The sequence below is a fragment of the Chironomus tepperi genome, unplaced genomic scaffold (assembly GCF_022539635.2).
Source record: "Chironomus tepperi strain 1889 unplaced genomic scaffold, CSIRO-AGI_Ctep_v1 contig_298, whole genome shotgun sequence".
Lineage (NCBI taxonomy): Eukaryota > Metazoa > Arthropoda > Insecta > Diptera > Chironomidae > Chironomus > Chironomus tepperi.
Window position 1 is genome coordinate 1,218,380 of NW_027226420.1, and position 21,759 is coordinate 1,240,138.

At 32.2% G+C, this 21,759-nt stretch overlaps 1 protein-coding gene across 4 annotated transcripts in view; it reads left to right on the top strand.

Annotated features, from left to right (window-relative positions):
* Positions 1–21,759, top strand: part of exp (expansion) — a 92,302-nt gene that overhangs the window by 5,367 nt on the left and 65,176 nt on the right. The window contains exons 1-3 of one of the 4 annotated variants that reach the window (XM_070642589.1): positions 4,665–4,782; positions 9,710–9,915; positions 16,149–16,302. In XM_070642589.1, coding sequence (XP_070498690.1) covers positions 16,186–16,302 — 117 coding nt within the window. In that variant the 5' untranslated portion in view covers positions 4,665–4,782; positions 9,710–9,915; positions 16,149–16,185. Of the gene's footprint in view, positions 1–4,664; positions 4,815–7,905; positions 8,010–9,709; positions 9,916–16,148; positions 16,303–21,759 lie in introns of those variants that run through there. The other 3 variants (XM_070642588.1, XM_070642590.1, XM_070642587.1) reach the window with 3 other exon arrangements.

Genomic DNA, 21,759 nt, shown 5'->3' on the forward strand with positions numbered 1-21,759 from the left:
TGTACATGATGCAATGTTGAAAGATTTGCAATTTTTTGTTTTTGTAGCACGTGTTGTGTTTTGTGGAATGAATTGAGCATTTGTATACATTTTGTATGGGTTGTTGGGTGTTGTAACTGGAATTTCCATTATATTGAAACTAAAGAGTCGGATTAGTCATGGAACAAGGCTGTTTGAAAGGCTTTTTGGGAAAAATGTTGTTAAATTCCAGAAATTTTAAGATTATGACAGTTAAAATTTGAAATTAAAGCGACTACTGAGATTAGAATTTGAAATGACAGTTAAAAATCAAATTCTAAATAATAGTCCAAATTCAAACACAAAATAACAGTTGAAGTTTAAATTTAAATTCATGTAATTAACATCTGAAATTCAAAATTAAAATGTCAGTTGATCGGTAAAGTTCAAATTTGAAAAGAACAGCTGAAGTTAAAATTTAGATTGACAGTTTAAATTCAAATTGTCAGTTAAAGTTCAAATTTAAATGACAATTTAAGTTCAAACTCATAATGACATCTGAAATTTAAATTTATTTTGACAGTTAACAAAAAAATCAAATAAATTTTGAATTCTGGCAATTTTAAATGGCCAGTTTAGGTTTAAATTCAAAAAGCTCTCAAAATTTTAAATCAAAAACAACCGTTAAATTATCAAATTCTTCAAATTCCTTAAAACTGCGCTCCATCAATCAACAACTTCCCATTCTCTAAGTTTTTTCAACAATAATCAAAGTGTTAATGCAATTTTTCCGACCCGAAGCAAAATTTAGTCATTGATGAAGTGTAATTTATCATGTACTTATGCTGTGGATATATAAAAAATGACATGAAAAATCTTAATTAATGCCATTTTGATTATTATGCAAGTGCTCAATAATATCAACAACATTTTAATATAAAATTTAAACAGAGAAACAAGGTAAAAAAGAGTCTGACTTATTTGCACAACATTTTTTTCTCCTTTAATGACTTCTTGTTGCTTGCTTGCTTGGCTCGTAATGATTTGTCTTTTGTAATTTTTTATTTAAATCATTATGCATTCAGCCTTTTGTAGAGCAAAAATTTGGAATTGTTCAAGCTTGTCTTTTTTGATTTTTACCGCATAATTTTCGGGTGGCATAAATCAAAGAAGTAACACGACTTCCCTTGAAATTGAAAGTGGTTTTGATAGTGAGACAGCAAAAAAAGTTATATCCAGTTGTGGCTGGAATGCAGAACGCACTTATCATGCAAATTAACTTTTTTTTTATCACATGCAATAATTCTCGTACCTAAATTACATACATTCTTTACATTCACACTTTATTCCTGTCAAGAATAAACGGCACGAATAAATTATGATAAGGCTTTTAAATTTGTAAGCCTTTTAACTTGCATTTAGTGACTTCTTTTACATATTTTCATCATTAAAATTCTTTGTTTATTGAGAGTAGCTGCTTAATTTTCATGAAAGCGGTGGCACTTATTGCCCAAAAATGGAACAAGTTCATCAGACTATAAATATTCAAATTAAGTTTATGTATGTGGGGTTATTGGAACCGTAAGAAGCTTGTACATGTTTTATTTCTTTTTTTCTGGGTTTATGTACTTAAATGGTCTTTGTTTCTTCCTGAAAATTTGTTTTATTTATAGAACAGAATAATGTTCTTCGTGATGGCTATGTCTGGTTTTGGCTGGTATAGATTATGGATTGTTGTGATATTTTGATAAGAATGAAGAGCTCCAAGTTAAAATGAGTCGAATTTAGATGGTTTTCGACTCAGGCAGGCCTACTTACTTCACTGGCCGGACAGATCAATTGTGATCCATAGCCTTCCATAGATGTCGCCTAAAACAAGCTTAATCGCTGGCTACCGCTTGTCAATTCCCAATTCCAAGTCCAATACTCTCTAAATCGACAGCTTCTTTCCATGTGTTCTATGGACGCCCTCGTGAATCTCATTTGCTCTCTCTTGGCTTGTGATTAAGGAAGTCGCTTGCTAAGACAACTCATGCTGTAATAACCAGAGTCTAGGTTGAATTCGACTCACTATTTGGCTTGGATTGACGGCTTTCAACGCTAAGAGGTGAGATTGGGACATGATGGAGTTCAGCTATGAGCGGCTAGAACCACATGTATTACTCGATGACCATCTGTAGATTGATTTCAATATTAATCAATAATATCCAATAAATAGCTTGGATTGAAATCAGCAAAAAAGAATGGAGCTTTACCCGTAAAGACAATTTTAATTTAATTGGGAATCGAACCCAAAACGTCAAATTAGGTCATCTGGTTATATCATTTAGTGACTTTAACCATTCGACAAATAATGTATTTTGACGACTTTGGCTATTTGTTAAATATGAACATAAGATTTGTCGCTTAGTGCTACTCGAACAGTCTAACTAGCAGCTCCAAAAAAAAAGCATGATCTGATCAATTCAAGCAAATAGTCATCACATTCCCTTAATTTCCAATACATCTATTTCATCATCATTATGTCCCTAAGCACATAAATTACAGTATACCCATGACAAATTGTCTATCCCTCAATCCTATAATTTAAGATCTTAAATCACAATTTTAAGCTTCTATAAATCTCAACATAAGCATATCCATGACAAGTGAAAAACATGTGTAGATAATTCCATTATTTTTTTTGCACGAAAACAATAAACCATAAATCCACAAAACATGTCATAGCTGGCATGTGTAGCTGTAAAGTCATTACTCAATGCTTACTTATGATTAACAGATTTAATTTAAATTTGCCGTTAAAATTTCAATTTTATTTCAAAATTTGACACAAATGATGAAGAATTTCAATTCCAATAAGTCCCTAATGTCTTAGCATTCAAATGCTATAAATCAATCGATCAAAAGTCAGTCGTCAAGCATCTAAGCACGTGTAAGCATAATGACAATCAATAAATCGACAATGTGTTGTGTATTACTAAATAATTGCACTCCTAATCATTACTAAATTGAGAGATTTAAACATTAAGATTGTAATAAATAGACAATCAATTCTACTGTACGATCGTCATACGGGTAATATCTGTCTGAATGATTATCGTTAGCGATTAGCTCATATGTTGTAGCGTTAAACGATGCCACCTGTCAATCAATTGTAACTTTACCTCCAATAGTCAATGATTGCCCTTTTTTCTGTGCGTTAAGAGTGCTGTTTTGAGGGAAATGAAGGGTTATTGCTCATGTTATGTCTGCTGTCGGATGAAATTTTCAAAATTATTTTGACCGTTATTTTTTGAATTTATTTTGACCGTTATTTTTTGAAATCGTTTTGAAAGCTTTTTGAAAGCTTTCTTTCAAATTACATTTGGCCGTTAATTTTCAATTTTAATTTTTGAACTTATTTCAAATTTGGCTTGACAGTTCAATTTTTCAAATTTATTCTAACCGTTAAATTTTCAAATCATTTTGACTATTTTTTTCAAATATTTTTTGGTTGTTAAATTTCAAATTTGTTCTATTCGTTATTTTTAATTTTTGACAGTTATCTTTTAAATTTTGTACCCAATTCAAATTTACTTTGACCGTTATTTTTCAAATTTTCTTTAACCGTTAATTTTCAAATTTTTCATGCGTTTCTTATTGCTTTAAATAACGACATTCTTCAACTTAACATCACTTCCAAAGAGATTAATAAGTTAAGTGGAGAAAATCCCCTATAAATAAATCACTGGGCGTCATATGTGAAAGAGCATGTTGAATCCATTGACCTATTGCAGTAATGTAATAAAAATCCCTTCAAGGTCTTTACACACGCATGTAAAGGATGAAAAACACATAATTGATGGCCAGGCAGAGCTAAATGATGTCGATAACAAAAATGTTTCTAGAAATAAAAAAAAATGTCACTCGATGAAATAATGAACTCTTGACCTTACCGGCTACGGACCGAAGATAAAATTAGTGAAAGTTTAAATTCAAGTCTTCCGACTCGAGCCAACCTTCAAAAACATGAAACTGAAATATTTTGTGCCTGCCTTGTTGCTAAACAAAACTATATCGATGGCACTAGACAATAGCACATGATTGACAGTAAATGGGAGAAAGCACTCAGAAAGTGCAAATGCTCCATACTAATTGACATTGCAAGTATTGAGTCTAAACTTTCTTTCAATTGGCTCGCGCTCAAAATTTGAAATTCTGGCAATCACTCAAAATAAGCAAATCGCTCATTCCTCATTCAATGTCGCTTACTTCCGTTTTTTTTTATGTATAAGATCTTCAACTCTTTCTTCGCAATATTGCTTAATTCCATTCCATTCCTCTCTCGATTCTCGTGCCGCTCACTCTTTGTCTGTACTTCATTCACATTTCAGTCGTGTCTTGTTGTTTACATAACATCAAGTCCATCACATACATTCTCATCAATTGTAAAAGCTCTCCGTACAGAGCTTTCGTGTATTTACAGCATGTCTTGTAGTTATGTACGTGACGTCATTAATTTTTGTTGCTGCTTTTTTTTCTTACTTACCGATTTACTTAGTCCAAGTGCATGAATAAAAGAAAAAAAAAAAACTACGGTACTGAGACTTTTTTCGGTTGTGTGTAGCAACAACAACAACAAAGACTCCTACTCTTGTTGCTTTTTACAGCAGTAAAAAAAAATTTATTTTGGTATTTTTTTACTCTTCAGTTTCTTCGCGAACGTTGTTGTACGCTGACGTTATAAGTGTAATCGAAAGAGACTTTTTATTATTGTCACATACGTTACTTGATTACTTGTTGCTTCTTAATATACAGTCACGATACGTGTGGTGTAAAAAAAAGGTAGTTTTTGCTGCTGTTTAGTCAATGAAGCGGTAATACTGACTTGTGCAATTAATTAAGGGATTTCTTGTTGAAAGAACTAACCAAACATTTTGTGCTGGCTGTGAGGCAATCAAATTGTCTTCTTATTCTTCTTCCTCCCATGTCTTTTTTGTTTTGTTTTGGTGACCTTTTAATGACACCTGCTGTTGTGTCCAATTTGAAGCTTTCAATAGTTTCGTTAATTAAAGATTTTACATAGTATGTCCATAAGCAGAGATGAGTGAAGCAGAGTTGCAAAACAGGCATTTGTGACACACAAAAACCGTACAAATGTTTGATAATTTGTGAGGTTTTGTAAGAAAAATAAATTGTACGGTTTTTGCCAGTGACAGATTAATGTTTTGCAACTGTGACATACAAAAACCGTACAAACTCTTGTATAATTTGTATGGTTTTTCTCACAAAACCATTCAAGTTATCAAGAAATTGTATGGTTTTTGCCTATGACAAGTGCCTGCTTTGCAACTCTGGAGTGACGATACAAAAAAGGTGTAAAAAAAAAACTTCCCTGAAATTGCAGTTGTGAAAGTTTTTCTTTTCCTTTGCCTTAAATCTCGTTTCATTTTAAGTTTACATACGCGAAAAATATTGAAGTTACACAACCCAAATCAGACTCTTTTTTTCATTACAATTTTTACTCTATACATTCATATGATGATGAAGAAATAAGAGCACAGCACAAGTCTTATTGCAACCATATATCTATAATATTGTGTTCATGTGCAATTCAAATGCACTCATGTTACAAAGTTTTTAGAAATATTATGGAACTGTACGAAAAAATATATAAAATACACAGTGAGAGAGTGACTGAGCAGCCTGACGCAATACATGAATATTTATTTAGCTTTTTTTTTTTTGGTGTGATGCATTAATTTCGAAGCTTATTCATTAAGTTGTAAAGAGGTTTAAAGACTAATTCAATTTGTGAAGTAAAAAAAGAGTTTTTTTTGAAAAATTAAGTGAATTGCTGCAAAAACAACAAATTTGGATGGAAATGCTTGCGGCTGTGTGGTTACTTTTGGTGTTATAATACTCATGAACTGTTTATGAAGCTTTTTTTGTGATTCTAAATTGTTTTGTGGATGACATGACTAGTAATGAGTATTTTTGGATACATACGGCTATATCTGGATCTTCAGGGTCAATGCCCTTGACAGAAACCAGAGTGTGAACAATGCAGTTGAAATTTTTTTTTTGGTGATGTTTGAGGATCAATAAACTTTAGACAATGATTTATTGTGATTTTGTGGATTATAATTGTTAATTCTAGTCAGAATATGAAGGACTTGTATGAAATTGAGTCGACTTAAGTCAATTTTTTCTCGACAAAGTCTTGATCTGTGATTAAGATCAGATTTCAGTTGTTCAGTGGATTTAATTGTGATTCTAGTTTAAGATATCAGCATAGACATGTCTAGTGATGTAGATAATGAATCTCAAATTGCAACATATGCTGCAGAAGCTTAGTCTTAGTGAAAGCCCCCTTAGTTTGAATATTGTGGAGTGCCCTTGCTAAAGGCATAAGTGGAAAGGATTAGGAATACAATCGTGATACAGTGTCCACCAGTTCCATTGATTGACTGAGTTCTATCAAACCTCTAGAGTTGATTCACTTAATAGTTGACAAACTGTTCAAAATAGAGTGACATGCAAAAAACCGTACAAATTCTTGATATCATTAATAATTTGTAAGGTTTTTGTCTGTCACAGGTGTTTGTTTTGTAACTCTGGTTCAAAAATTGATTCAAATCAAAGTTGTCAGCGACATACCGATTTCCTAGCAATTACCATTAGCTGTCCAAAGTCAACTAATTTGACCTGCATCTAAGCAATCTTAGACCTAGACATTGCCTTCTGAACCGATAGTACAGAATTATGATTCTTTAGTTTTGTGTCTTGTTTCCCAATAACCATGAGTTTCTCAAAGCCTGCTTTTGACTAGTTCTTAGTCCACTCATAACGTCTTTAGCTTCTATGGATTCTTAAGACGACTAATCCCAACGTGATTCCATTCATCGTCCATAGAACTAAACATGCAACTTGTTAAATACATACTCGTCTGTTCCAGTTTGCCTAGACACTACATATCTTAGTCTTAATATCTGCCTAAGCACATCCAGTACTAGAACTTAAAAAGTAAATTAGCACGTCTACCGGTAAAATCTGCAAGTAATCCAAAACATACTCAAAACTAGTATGGTACGACATACTTACTATTTCAATACTTTGTTGATCACCGGTTCAAAATAAAGTATTGCAAAGCAACCTCAAAAGAATTATTTAATTAAAAATTTCAAGGAAGCCCATAACTTTTGATGCTTAACTACCTATAATTTAAAATAAAACAAATTTATATATAAATTATCACATTATCGATACAAAGTAATGGCTCTATAATCAAATTAATTTATATCTGATTGCTAGTTTTGCACTATTCGATTAAAAACTTGATCAACTTCCAGTAGCATCGGCACGAATAGTTCTAAGTTGTTGCCATGTGTAATTAAGTGCTTGTGCATCTATATTTATAATTTATTAATTACAACTTTCAATTATTAAGTTTTTGTTCATTTACAACTTGTTACACAATAATAATTCAAGTCTGTCAATACATTGGGAGATATAGCTTAATTATATACATTTTTTAAGATTTTATACTCGATTTTTATTTGCTTTTTAATTAATAAAGTCTTTTTTTCACATCACTAGACGAGAATCTAGACTTGTTCTGAATGTGCTGATTAAGATTCAATTATTGATATGGTCATGAAACAGTTTTACAGACCGTAATAAAGTGTATCAGATAAAATATGTAACATACTTTGCTGTCAATAGAACTAGACGTGATTGGACTGTTTTATTTGATAGAGGAATTCAATGAGGCTTGATTAATTTGACTATATTAAGCTGGGCTGTTGATTACATCTGTCATGAATGATAAATTATCAGAATTGAATCTGATCTCGCACTAAATTGACCTCTATGTCCAATAGAATGATCAAATTTCAATATCTAGTCCATCGCATATCCTATAATTGTCATTGAGGACACCCAAATGCCTCATAGCCTTGTCTCTAATCTGAATCATTGAATGACAAATTAATTATCATGTAAATGAGGAATAAATGTACACATTCTGAATATCATCAGCACAAATGAAAAAATTTATTATATCACAGCAGGTTGGCCTAGAACTTGTTCTATTTTTATTAAGACTGGTTTTTATTTTCATAACAAAAAAAATGTCACCAAACTCCACGCAATTCTGCTGCTATTTTAAATTGAAATGTTGATTTTTCTAATATTGGATTTGAGCTGGCCATTTGGCAATGCTAATTGAAGCTTTGGTTTTATGGCTAGTTGCTGCATTCCAAAAGATTGCTGAGTTTTTGTGGGAATTCATTCTTAAGGAATGAAATAGAGTAAAACATGTTATAACGTTCATTTGAGATTTGAATACTATTTTCTGACCATAGTTTGATACCCTTTTTGAAGCAAAAGTTCAGTCTGCTTTTGAACTCCAAAGAATAAACATCATAGTGAATAATTAAATTTATTTGGAAGTAGTTTGATCATATTTACTGATAAATAAGCATTGTGTCACATACTTGAACAATTATACAATCCCAAAAACCAGTTTAATCTGTTCTAAACAGTCAACCTAGGTATTTGCTTCCAAATTTCATTTATGAATATTTTTGTTCACAAATTTCATCACTTTTTGAACTTAAATTTTTGAATTTTGAACTTCCGTTGGAACTTAATACGTATTTAAAATCCCAAATATCTGCTAAATGAGAATCTTTAATGATTACATTAAGTCATTGAAACTTAATGTATGAATTGTTCTGTGACAATGCCAAAATACCTTAGAATCTGTAATTATAAACATCTCCAACATAATCAGCATTGTTAATATCACAAACTTAACTATAAAGTATTAAAGTCCACAGCCAAATGAGTCATTGACTTGTTGAACATCTGATAATTATTACCAAAAAAAGCAATCATTTAATAAGCTATAACTATATATCCATAATCAAGCATATTTCATTGATATATCCAATTAAAACTTTATACAAATATTTTTAATTGTGCGTAGATTAATTAATATTCATGAATGAATGATTGTGAAACCTTTTTTCATGCACAACTGCTTGTTAGCTGCAGCCATTTTCCCAAACATAATCCTTTTGACTTTCCCAACAAATTAATCGCTTTAGTAGATTTTTTTTCCATCCACAAGTAGTTAATGAGTAAATAAAATTAAGAGATTTAAATGCCTGACATTGATAATAGTCAGATGACGTTGCATTTACATCACCTAAAGCAACAGTCATGTCACTCAATCATATTTCTCATAATGCTTCGCCAAAATAACAAAACAAAATGCGATTGCGCAAAGAATTTTTTAACACTTTAGTCTTGAGAGTTTGCATGCTTTTTGGGGGGTCGTTCGGGAGTGATGTCTATTGAGAATTGGAAGTTTGAAATTTTAGTTTTGGATGAGGTTATTCAGTTTAAAGCTGTATTTAAGCATCTGGTGGGATGTGACACTGTTGAACCATGGAAGGGTATGTAAGTGTGCCATATCACATTGGTGCACCATCGAAGGATGTGCTAGTGTGCCATATCACACTTGTGCACCATGCATGGTGTTCAGGTGTGACACATCACACCAGTATGTCGCACAGGGTGTGCAACTGTGTCCACTACTGTTTTAAAACATCTCAAAATCTAAGAATCTCTCCAAAATACAATAAACATCGTTAGCGGATGATCCCCACCTGTCTGTCTGTCCCTCATTCGCTCTCTCAATTGTGCACTATAATGAAAATATGATATAGATTTTGAAATACTTATTTCCATTATATTTTTGCAGTTAATTTGAAAAATAATAAAATAATAAGTTAAAGCTCGGAGAGAGAAAAAGTTCAATTAAAAGACATTTGAATGCATTCAATGAGGATTTGAGGATTAAAAGTGAAAAGAATAATATTGTCAAAAAAATTGGCACCAATCAAGTCATTAGACAGCGTGAATAATTTACTCATTTCTTGGATTAAATCAAAACATTTCATAAATAAGGTAATTATTGATTTTTCTTTATTTATTAATTGATTATCTGCCGCAACTCAGATTTCTATTCCAATTTTTTTAATTTTGTGTGTGCCTTTCATCAATCCGAAACCGAATCGAATTTTTATTGCCGCTGCTTCTTATAGAAAAAATATAAAAATTGAAAAATCAATTTATTATTTTTATTGAGAAAAATCAATCTCTTTATAAATTGGATGAGGTTGAGTTATACACAAGACAGACTAAATGTATTGACATTGAAGCTCGCTTAACTGAGCAATTTTCATGCAGTGCTTAGTGCAAAATCGAGTTAAAAGTGAAAGGAAAAATTTTTATTTTATGCTTTTAAAGCAAAATATATTGAGCGAATTTTAAACAAGAAAAAAAGAGACTCCGACAATAATGAAAAGCTTGTGCTGTTTTGGATGTTGAGAAATATTGTTTTATGAAGCACAGCTAATGGAGTCTGATATAAATTTAAGACTTAAAGTTAATAAATAACGGTCATTTATGATTTGAACAAAATTACATAAAATTTGAAGTGGAATGTAATTTGATTCGTTGCTGTTGCAAGACCTGCTGCTTAAATTGAATATTTTGAGATTTTGTGAAGTCTTGGATTCGATGGATTTTTAAGTACAAGACCAAGAATGGAACCTAAATCGAGACCAATAACCTCAAGAACTTTCTAACTGCAACAAAGACTGCAAGGAGGTTTTGGTCTCGACGAATCTTAAGATCTGGTCCTATCGGCACGAGTTTTTCATTGCAACCAAATGGCGACCTAATGGTGGTAACCTAATGACGGCTACACGGTATTCAAGTGACATTTTTAATGGCAATTGACTTGCAAACTGCCACTTAGACGCCATAGGACAGCCATTTGGCTTCAATGACTAATTTGTGTCATTTGTAGGTGGGAATCGAACTCACGTACTCACAATAGAGTGATACAGTAATTCGGTCTGTTGACTTACCAATCCACCACAGAGGCCTTATTGTCGCATTGACAGATCCGCTTTGTAATTCATACCCGATCGATACATATTGAAATGTTGTCCGGACGGTAACTAGGAGATAGTATTATTTGAACCAAGTGGCAGGCAGTTGGCAAATTTGGTTGTTTTCGCCGCTTCGTCACCGTGGTGGCAACGGAATAACACTCGGCACGTTAGAATTCCAAATCCAAGATTTTCGAAGCCATAAGTGAATGACCTGACAGAAAAAGCTTGTAGAAACTGACAAAATGTTAAAATTTTGAAGCAAATCCAACAAACTCAAAGAAATCTTTCACAAAAATACCTGCAAAACTCTCAACCATCAACTTAACAAGCCCCACAGCATCAAAATTCACGGAATCACTTGACGCATATTTTAAGGAAATCCCCTATACAGCCAATCTTTCCTAACTGACCCACAACACGATAAAATAAAATTTACATTTTTAAAATCAAATTTCTTCAAACGATTTCAAGTGAAAATTGATGAATTCCCAAAACAGAAATTTCTCTTGGCCAGCCGCGCGACGATCATGATTTGAATGAACACAACAAAAATATTCAATTATCGATGGTGATGATGAATGCCAAAAAATTTTTTGTGTATAAAAAAAAAGAAAGTTTTTTTATGTTCATGATGAAATTTCATTTATTTCTGCTAATTCAGTGCCTCAAATTATTTTATATACAATTTGACATATGGTTACTGGCGGTGAAAACTTGTTTATGACTAATTCCATTCTTAAAAATGTGAATACCCCAACATGATTTACTGCACAATGAATTTTTGACGAGAACATGCCATTGCGTCCAGAAGGTAAATTCGAGAGACGTGAATAATGCGACATATGACAATATCATTTTATTTCGATCGAGTTCTAAGCCTGCTACTTTGTTTCGTTCCACGTAGGCCATTCACATCTTCTAGAAACAAAAAAATGCCATAAAAAAATTCACTGCTTTTGTATTCATCACCACGTGTCTTGTTTGTGAATTTAATGTAAAGTTTTATAAATTCCGAATGTGTCACTGTCGTATCTCCATTTCATCAAAAAAGATTGAGATTTATCATCAAATATTTATAAAAAAATTTCCATATTGGAATCATAATGCGATCAATGCTTGAATTTTGTATAACTAAGCATTTATTGTTGTGCCAAAACATCAACAATAGCTCAATGAACTTCAACAAACGCTACTGAGTACTTCACGCTTTGCTATACATACAACGTAAAATATTTCAAGCAAGAAGGATGTCTACCTTGAGATAAAGAATCATAACCTAAAAGTGCGCGCGAATTGCATTATGAATTGCGGATTTTGCAGAGTTGGGTTGAGTAGGGAAGGAGAATAGTTTGGCATGGAAATGACTAGTTGTTGGCAATTTTCGAAAATTCGAATTTCGAAAAATTGATTTTCGAAAAGTCGAATTTCGAAAAATTGATTTTCGAAAATGTGAATTCCAAAAAATTGAAGTTTGGGAAGTTCATTCAAAAACTTTTGGAAATTCGAAATTCAAAAAATTAACTTTCGAAAGCTCAAATTTCGAAAAGTAAATTTTCGAAAATTCGAATTTCGAAACACTGACTTTCGAGAATTAAATTTTCGGAACATCGAACATGGATGAGAATTGGGCATGCCTTAGGTGTTACCAAACTTTTGCCAGGTTGAGCCGACACTCATAGCTTCTTGTTCGAATCGAAATTGACACCTTCATTCCCTTTCCTCTACCCCAATCCTGACAACTTCACCACCTTTTCAAACAAGATCTCCATCACATTACCATCTGTGGAATTAGAAAAAAGAAACAATCTTAAAGTAGGTGTTAATTGACTTAATCATCTCTTACGCGCTTGGATTCAATAACAAGCACACTTTATTTTTGGTCGGAATTGTATACATATTTACAATGTGAAATCATTACACCTTGATGTCTACTGATTATGATTAAAAAATACGGAAACTTCGTAAAAAAAAAATTCTCAAGCTCTGTCCCATCATTTTAATCCAAAATTTACCTTGAAGCTTAGCTGTAGCTACATCGATTGCTATCTTAATTGCTGAAAAAAATAGAAAGAATGAGAATGTCATAAACACATGAGGAGATCTCTCGACACTACCCTAATGCCAATTATTTTCTAATTCTAACGAAAAGGCAATGATCCTTTTAGAGGAATAGAGAATAGAATAATCTTGATGACTTGGCTTGAAAACAAGACGGAGAAGAGAATATTGTTGAGGCAGCACAACTCATTCACTCAACTTCATATCTTATCGACGTTCTTTTTGGATTAGCTATTCTTTTTGGCGCAATTTTCACGAAATTAGTGTTTTGTGTCAATATGTCCGTCTGGTCGCTCATGAATTTGACTCAAAAATTGCTTTGTAGTTTTTGAATATTTTTCGACCGTTAATTTTCAAATAATATTTGACCGTTAAGATTCAAATAATTTTTAATGGAAACTTTCAAATAATTTTTGACAATTAATCTACAAATTTCTCTTAATCGTCAAAATTCAAATTATTTTTGACCGTTAATTTTCAAATTTATCCTAATAGTAAAAATTCAAATAAATTTTGACCGTTAATTTTTAAATTTATTTTGGCCGTTAATTTTCAAATTTATCATAATAGTAAGAATTCAAATAATTTGCGATCGTTAATTTTCAAACTTTTTCTAGCCGTTATAATTCAATCAATTATTGACCGTTAATTTTCAAATATTTTTGACAGTTATTTTTCAAATATTTTTTGACCATTATTTTCCCTTTCATTTCTCTATGGGAAAATGCGTTCCTGTCAGCAACTCAGTCAGAGACCAAATCTCCATTTTTCATTGTTGTGTACTGTAACTACCTCTACAGCACAGCATAGAAGAATGAAGAAAATAGAATTATGCAATTGCCTTGTTATCGCGAAAAATGTATAAAAAGAATGTATAACTTCCTCTCAATGTAAAAATCTTAACGACTTATAATGTGAAGAGCATTCATTTTCCATTTAAGAAGGAAGGTACAAGAACATGTTGATGATTATGAGACTGAATATTGGGAGTGGAAACGATCATTGGTAATGAAATAGAAACTGTTTAGAAAGTAAAAATCTCGATAAAATGACATGTTAGTGATGTCTCTCATTCTACGGCTATTTTCGACCCATTCGTCCTTATCAATAATCTTAATTTTCATTCCATTTATGTGCATAAGTATCACTTCGACTTATGTCGATGTCCATTAGATTCTTAAATTGTCTTAATAGCAGTCTCATTTGAATAATCAAAGTTTTCGCTTTTTATTTGCTGTCTATTCTTACATGCTAACTGCTGTGTACTTAGTATGTGCTCCTTCTATGTCGTCTATTGTTCAATGACACTGACTGGTTGATGGAAAAATTGAGAATTTAATGCAAATTATCATCATATTCGTTCTCTTCTCCTTAAATGTTGGTGTACATACTTGTGCCAAGTTGTTGGCTTTTTTGTGATTTATAGATTTCGTGATTTGTTTGTAACCGTCATTTTTAATTTGAATATTTTTTGTGGTCTAGAAATATTTTTTGAATTTTAAAAGTCGTTAAATATTCTGATTTTTGAAAATTAACAACTAACCGTTATTTTGAATTTGAATTTTTCTATGACTCAAGATGAATTTATTTGAATTTGAAAAACCCGTAAAATTCAAATTTTTGAAAATTAAAAAACTAACCATCATTTTGAATTTGAATTTTTCCAAACCACAAGAAGAACTTTAATTTAGTTTTGAATTTCAAAAAACCGTTAAAAATTTCATTCATCAAACTTAAAGAGCCACAATTCTATTTAATCCATAAACTATAGAATGCAACTATCCAACGTCCTTGGATAAGTCGAAAAAAATGTAGAATTAAAAAAGGCAAGCGAATTGCATATCCAAACCATTTAAGAAGCATAATGATACGTTATTTCCATGTGCATTATGGGGAAGTGATCATTTAATCTTTGATATTATTTCTCAAAGGCACAGCACACGACGGTAGTAACAGGGCTCTAACATCGATGGAAATAAAAATAATAAAGTACAATAAAGTATAGATCTCAAGCAGGCATAATATGTAATTGTTACAAACTATTCAAGGTCGATCATGTTACCAACAATTTCGTGGGTTTTTTTCTTGTCTAAAATTTTATATAAAATACATAACTTAATGTAAATGCATTCTAAGTGATTTTTAGATTCAACGCCGCACACAGCTTTGATCGAGAAATGAAAATTAATAAAGCAACTGGGTAGGGTCGGGCATGACTAGCACGTTCAATCTTAAAACTATTTTAGGCAAAACAAGCAATCTTATGAAGAATAGAAATGTAAAGTTTATTGGAATTTGGGGCAAGCCATTGAATGAGTCATGCGACCCGCATGCATACATTAGATTTCAGGCTACCACAATGCGCAAACGTGCGACGACCTTTCTCAATGTTATGCAAAAAAAAAACACACCAATCCTTTCGCTTTCATTTGCCTTCTTTTTTTTGTCAGTTCCGAATGGCTGTATTGTTGTACCGCGAAATATAAATTGGAGCAATTTCATGCATGCATGTGTCAATTTGACTAATAATTTATGGTTGATGATAATTGATTCGAGTTACAAAAAAATGACAGACGACTTTGACCATGGGCCATACATGAAAAATTAATTCTATGACTGATGTCCTTCGATGAGATCACATACATACCCAACTATCCGTAATTGTCGTTTAATTTAAATGACCCATTTCAATTGTTGATGTTTCTCACATCGCATCACTGATATTCCCATAACGCGTTTTGATGACGACAATTATACGATTAGTTCATGTTCATCAATGTTGTGTTTCAGTGGTGTGCAACCTGTGTGATGAGGCACAATATCATGCGACACCACAATACCATTTCTCGACTTAATGCCATGTCGCGACACAAAACCATGCTGCAACACAAAACCATGTTGCGACACAAGACCATGCTGCGACACAAAACCATGTTGCGACACAAAACCATGTTGCGACACAAAACCATGTCGCGACACAAAATCATGAACCACATGTTATGTGTAGTTTCTGTGGTAGCTTTCTACTAAGGTGTCTCATGGGACACAAAAGGTTGCCCACCACTGCTATAATTACAGTAATTAAAATCTGTATTTTTTTGTCATATTTCATCCTAAATTCATTAATTCTAGCTGCTTTTTACATAAAATTTATTAATTTTTTTTTGTTGTTATTTACAGCCTTGGACCTCACCAAAGCTCAACACTGCCACGTGAAATGGTGTCTAGGCGTAAAATTTTATCACGATCACGCGACGATCTTAATTTAGATCAAGCATACATGCAAATGGAAGATGAGGAAGATATTTGGTACCAAAAAGATAAACTATTCAAAGTAAGTGACATTTTAATGAGCATAATTTTAATTTTTACATGTATCTGGTCGTATACCTTCAAAAAATATGTTGCTTTTTTATTATTCAAAAAAATTCCCCGATGTAATTTTCATTGAACTTTATAAAAAGTATTTCTTCTTTCTTGTATTTCTCTTGTTTGTTTGATATTTTGTGGGATGATGATGGTCATGAGTGATTTAAGTTAGTGAAGCTATAGATGAATATATGTGAATGAATGTGGTTTGTCTGACTGGCTGGATTACATACTGACTAGAAGAACAGTTTTTGGACATACTAGTGGTATTACAAGCATGCTCTAATGTCTGTTAGGGTTATATGTTGACCAAATATTGACTGACTGGATTCTTGCTGCTTACCCGATTGATAAATTAGATTGTACTAAATGACAAGAATTTGTAGGAATTAAAAGAGATTGTCTATTAAGTTCGATATATAGGACCATAGTTAGTCCAACCTCCAAAACCTAAATTTGGATCCGTTCGTACTTAACTGTGAGCATTGATTCCTCATCAAAAATACAGTATAAAGAGATCAGGTTCTAGTAGGAATCGAACTCACGACCTTATAAAACTGAGAATGTCAGATATTTGGTCCGATTCTTAAACACTCAGCCACAGAGACTTTACTTTCGTTTTGGCAGAATTGCCTCTATATAGCATGCTACCCCAGATTTAGCTTTACTTTGACAGTATTCTATCTAAGCAGTCTATTTTGTATGAAGTCGAGTCAATTCGAGTCGATTTTTCCTTAAAAAGTCCGAGCTCTGTTTGTACCAATCTCTAATCTGACGTAGCAGAATATCCATTTAGAGTCAACAAATCAATATCATTATGCACTTCAGACTAATTCTCAACAGTCTCTCTTCCGAAAAAATGCGCCTAATCCACCAATTCCCTACAACATCTCATTCCTTAAATTACCCAAAAAAACATGCAAACATGAACAAATTCGAACGCACTCGAAGGTAGAAGAGATGATTAATTGAAATCTTTTTTAAGCCATTAACTAATGCCATCTTGAAATCTTTTTTCGGGTAATAGACATTGCGTCTCATTAAAGTAAAATGTTAATGCTACATTTCATTAACTAAACTTGACAAAAATGTTGTTAAACAGCCACAATAAACATTGAATCATTTCCTAACTCTTCTTATCATTAATCATTTCAAGTATCTCATCAGACAAGTCATTCATGATGCAGAAGTAGGCACCCAAAAAATAGTAAATTTGATTGGGAAATCGTCGTAGTAAAATTAAAGTTAATAAGACACAGAAAAATGGAAATGAATGAACTAAGTTGCTTATTTTTATATGTTTTGGTGGGAAACAATAGGGCAGGGAAGATAAAAGTATGTAATTAATATTATTTCAACACACAGTTACGGTACCATGTGAATTCTGACTGAATATAAAAAGTATCACGTAGAGGCTTTATTTTCATCGCAACGATTAGCAGTGACTAGAGTGAACTATCTCAAGGTCATGATGTAATAATTTGTTTACGGTTGTCTTTTTTCTTCCTACAATGAAGACGACACGATGATGACTATGGAAATATATATAGGTTAAGATGAAGATGAATGAGTCTGTGAAATGGCATTTAAAAGGGCATAAAATATGCTAACAAGCATTATTAAAAGTATGTAGGGCAATACAGCAGTTATTGGATAATCTTGATGTAATACATAAATTCTGAAAATATGTGACAGATGAGCAATTGATAAAGTTTAATGTATGACTTTGAAGGATGAGCATCAGATTTGATTTTGACTAGTTGTCAAGAGACAGGTTGTAGTTAATTATTGTGGATTTATGAGAGTTGCTTCTTGGAATGATGTTGTGAAAGACATTGAGGGTTCGGATGAGTTCATATGAGTTACTTAGTAAAGACTTAAGTGCAATTCTGTAAAATTCAAACATTTCATAGGAATATTGAGCTTTTAAAAGACAAAACTGAGCATTTTTGATCTGATTTGAACTAAATTGACAAAAATTGAACTAAATTGACAAAAACTGAGCAAAAATTGAACTAAATTGACAAAAACTGAGCAAGAATTGAACTAAATTGACAAAAATTGGGCAAAAATTGAACTAATTTGACAAAAACTGAGCAAAAATTGAACTAAATTGCCAAAAAGTGAGCAGAAATTGAACTAAATTGACATAAAGTGAGAAAAAATTGAACAAAAATTGAACTAAATTGACAAAAACTGAGCAAAAATTGAACTAAATTGACAAAAACTGAGCAATAATTGAACCAAATTGACAAAAACTGAGCAAAAATTGTACCAAATTGCCAAAAAGAATTGAATCAAATTGACGAAAATTGATGAAACTGAGCAACATATATCAAAATATGGCAACAATTAACAATATTAAGCTTCTTAAACCAATAACTCACCACTAACTCACTAAACCTTGAACTCAATAACTTCCAAATTTTCCCTACTAACCGAAATTTCGCACCTCATATCTGTAAATATCACAGATAAATTCCACACATTTCATTTTTTCAATATTTCTCACAAACACATGACTCAAGCTTGTCATTTTGATTAGACATGCAACTGAATTTCTTTTCTCTTTAATTTCTTCTTTGTCTAACTTTTTTTGGATTCACGAATCAAGTTAATGAAAAGTCAAATCATTATCTTATCTCATGCCGTACACATTTCTCACCAATCTGTAAATGAATATCTCCAAATACAAAAGAATGTGTGCATGTGATAGATTTTGAAATATCGGTGAAACGTGATTTACACAATCTTTATGTCTATTTTGATAGCAGGCCACAAATTGAATATTCATATTTGATATTTTGTTACGGTCTATGACCAAACTGAAATGAAGTTATTGGTTTGTCAATTACAAATTTCACTGGACAAGTGGCACGAATGTATTTGAGAAGTCTATGTCAATATTTTATTATGTTGTCTTATAGGGGGTCGTTGGAAAATGACGTCAATTGAGAATTGTGGGGCAGTTGAGGTAGAGATGACTTAATTTTATGTTGAATTGAAGATAAGCTCGAGTTCCAACTCTTAAGCTCTGATCTTTAGCGCTCCTAACTTTGATAGGAGACAGGCTCGTGCTCAGAAGAGTGTAAGGGAGGGTGAAGTGGGGTTGGAGGGGGTTTAAATTCGCCTACTACTTTCCCAGCTCCTCTCCTTAGTTACAATTCTTCAATTTGCTTTGGCAATGCCAAATCCAACTCTTACAACTGCGTACGACACAAATATCAGCTTTTTACAACACTTCCTTCTGCTGCAACGCATAGAATTGATAACTAACCTCAAACTCTACTCCTAAGAACTCTTTCAAAGCGTCAAAAGCAGGAATAACCATAAATTGAGCAACTTTAAGTGCCATACAGCTTAAGATCCCATCCATGAACCCCACATCACTTCCAAACAACTCCTTAATTAAATAAAACCTTAAAAAATATTTCATTGCCTTCTGGCCGACGCGGTGTGCCTAACATATAAGTGTCAATTCATGAATACGAAAGAAACAAAAAACAGAATTAATCGATTCCGTTCGATGGCCCCAATTTTTTTTTCTCTGCCTTAATTTATGCTACAACCGACTCATTAAAGTGACCAACCAAGAACAAAATTGTTCTGTTTTCAATCAATCACAAGTCATGGTATGTCCATCAACAGTGCAACAATTGCCATGAAATCTAAGTAAACATTCTTTATGCCAATTAATCTCCTTTTTTACATGAGATGAAACGAGCATTAGATTGGATTTCATCATTTTCATCGACGACAACAGTCAGTCGAACGAAGAAGATGTAAAATGCACAATGAAGTTCTTGACATTTTCACTCAAAAAAGAGTAACATGTAAAAAAAAAAAATTGAGCATGATCATCATCATGCATGTGACCTCGAAATGAATTTTCATTGGAGCGTGATTGCACCTTTTGTTATTAAGATGAATATGTATGGCAGGTAGGCAGTCTGTGTAGCTCATAATTCTTTTATTTACAGTTGGCAATTATGTTACAATTTCTTAATTAGTTCATGTCTTATCTAACTGCAAAGTTAGTGTGTATTTAGCTAAAAATACAGTACAGCACAGTCATTGCATGATGTGAAGTCATTACTTCATGCTTAAATGTTGCTAAACGACATAAACTACAAATTATTATTATTTTTTTGTCTCATATGTGGCCCACCGTCGTGGCACTGACTAATGTGCTTAAAAATGACCGAAAAAAATCTTCTTGTCCATTAATCATTCATCTTATGCTGACATGACCTTTTATTGCAAGTATATGTATATATTTGATAATTGCTGATGATGATCACTGTAATTATTTGCCAATGATGCTAATTTTCTATCTCAGACACAAAGAGATACTTCAAATTAATGTTAATTTGGACAAATTTCGATTTAAACATTTGATATTGAAAAAAATGTATGAAAAAGTTTACCAAATGATTGATCAGGTCATTTAGACGTGAATGATGAAGATCATAGCTATTATTAGTTATTTTTCTAGAAATTGATGAGGCATTCAAGTCGGTTGCTTCGTTGAAATTTACAAAAAATCAAAATTTGTCCGTTAAAATTTGAATTCAAATTTTCAAAACTCTACAATGTAATTTGTACGGTTCTTACAAATTCAAATAACTAAAAACCGTTGAATTTAGAACAGATAATTCAAATTCAAAAATGTCAAAGCCTTACAATCTTATTTATACGGTTCTACAAAATTCAAATAATTGAAAGCCGTTAAATTAAGAACTTCATTATTTCACTTCATTAGTTTCGCACATAAATTCTTAATTCACTTGCTTGAGTGCTCTACGCCTTATTCACCCATATCCAATGGATTGACGCCTCTCATAACAAATTTTATGTTTATTGCTTTTCGTGCACTTTACATTTTGACATTGGTGGCTAAAAGATACAATTTAAAAAAGTACGCGGGATCTAAAAATTATTAGCAGTTGATTCTCTCAAGGAAGATGTGTAATTAGTCACTTGCTGATGCTTTGCTACCTCCTTAATGTAATGAAAAATCAAGTTTATACATAATGAAGTTATTTAATAGCCACTAATGGCTGCAAATATAGCATGATTCGTTGAAAGAGAAAGTTTCATGGTCCTCAAGTCAAATTGCCAATATCTCGTTCGGTTCGGTTCTACCTCTCTCGTCGGTATGTACGTTATGAATGTTCATTATGCGGTAATGTAAAGTATTCCATTTTTTTTTTTCGCATACTACTCATTTTGTTGTTGTTATGGCTGTTTTTCGAGCAAAAATAGCGCAATTTTTTTTTTATTTCTTTCTTCTCACCTGCGACCTTGCCAACCATTCGTGAGTAGATTTTTATTTTTTTTTTTCACAGCTGAAAGAATGATGGAAATGATATTGTGCAACCTCAATTAGATTGTTCAATGAGAACATGAATGTTTTCTGTAT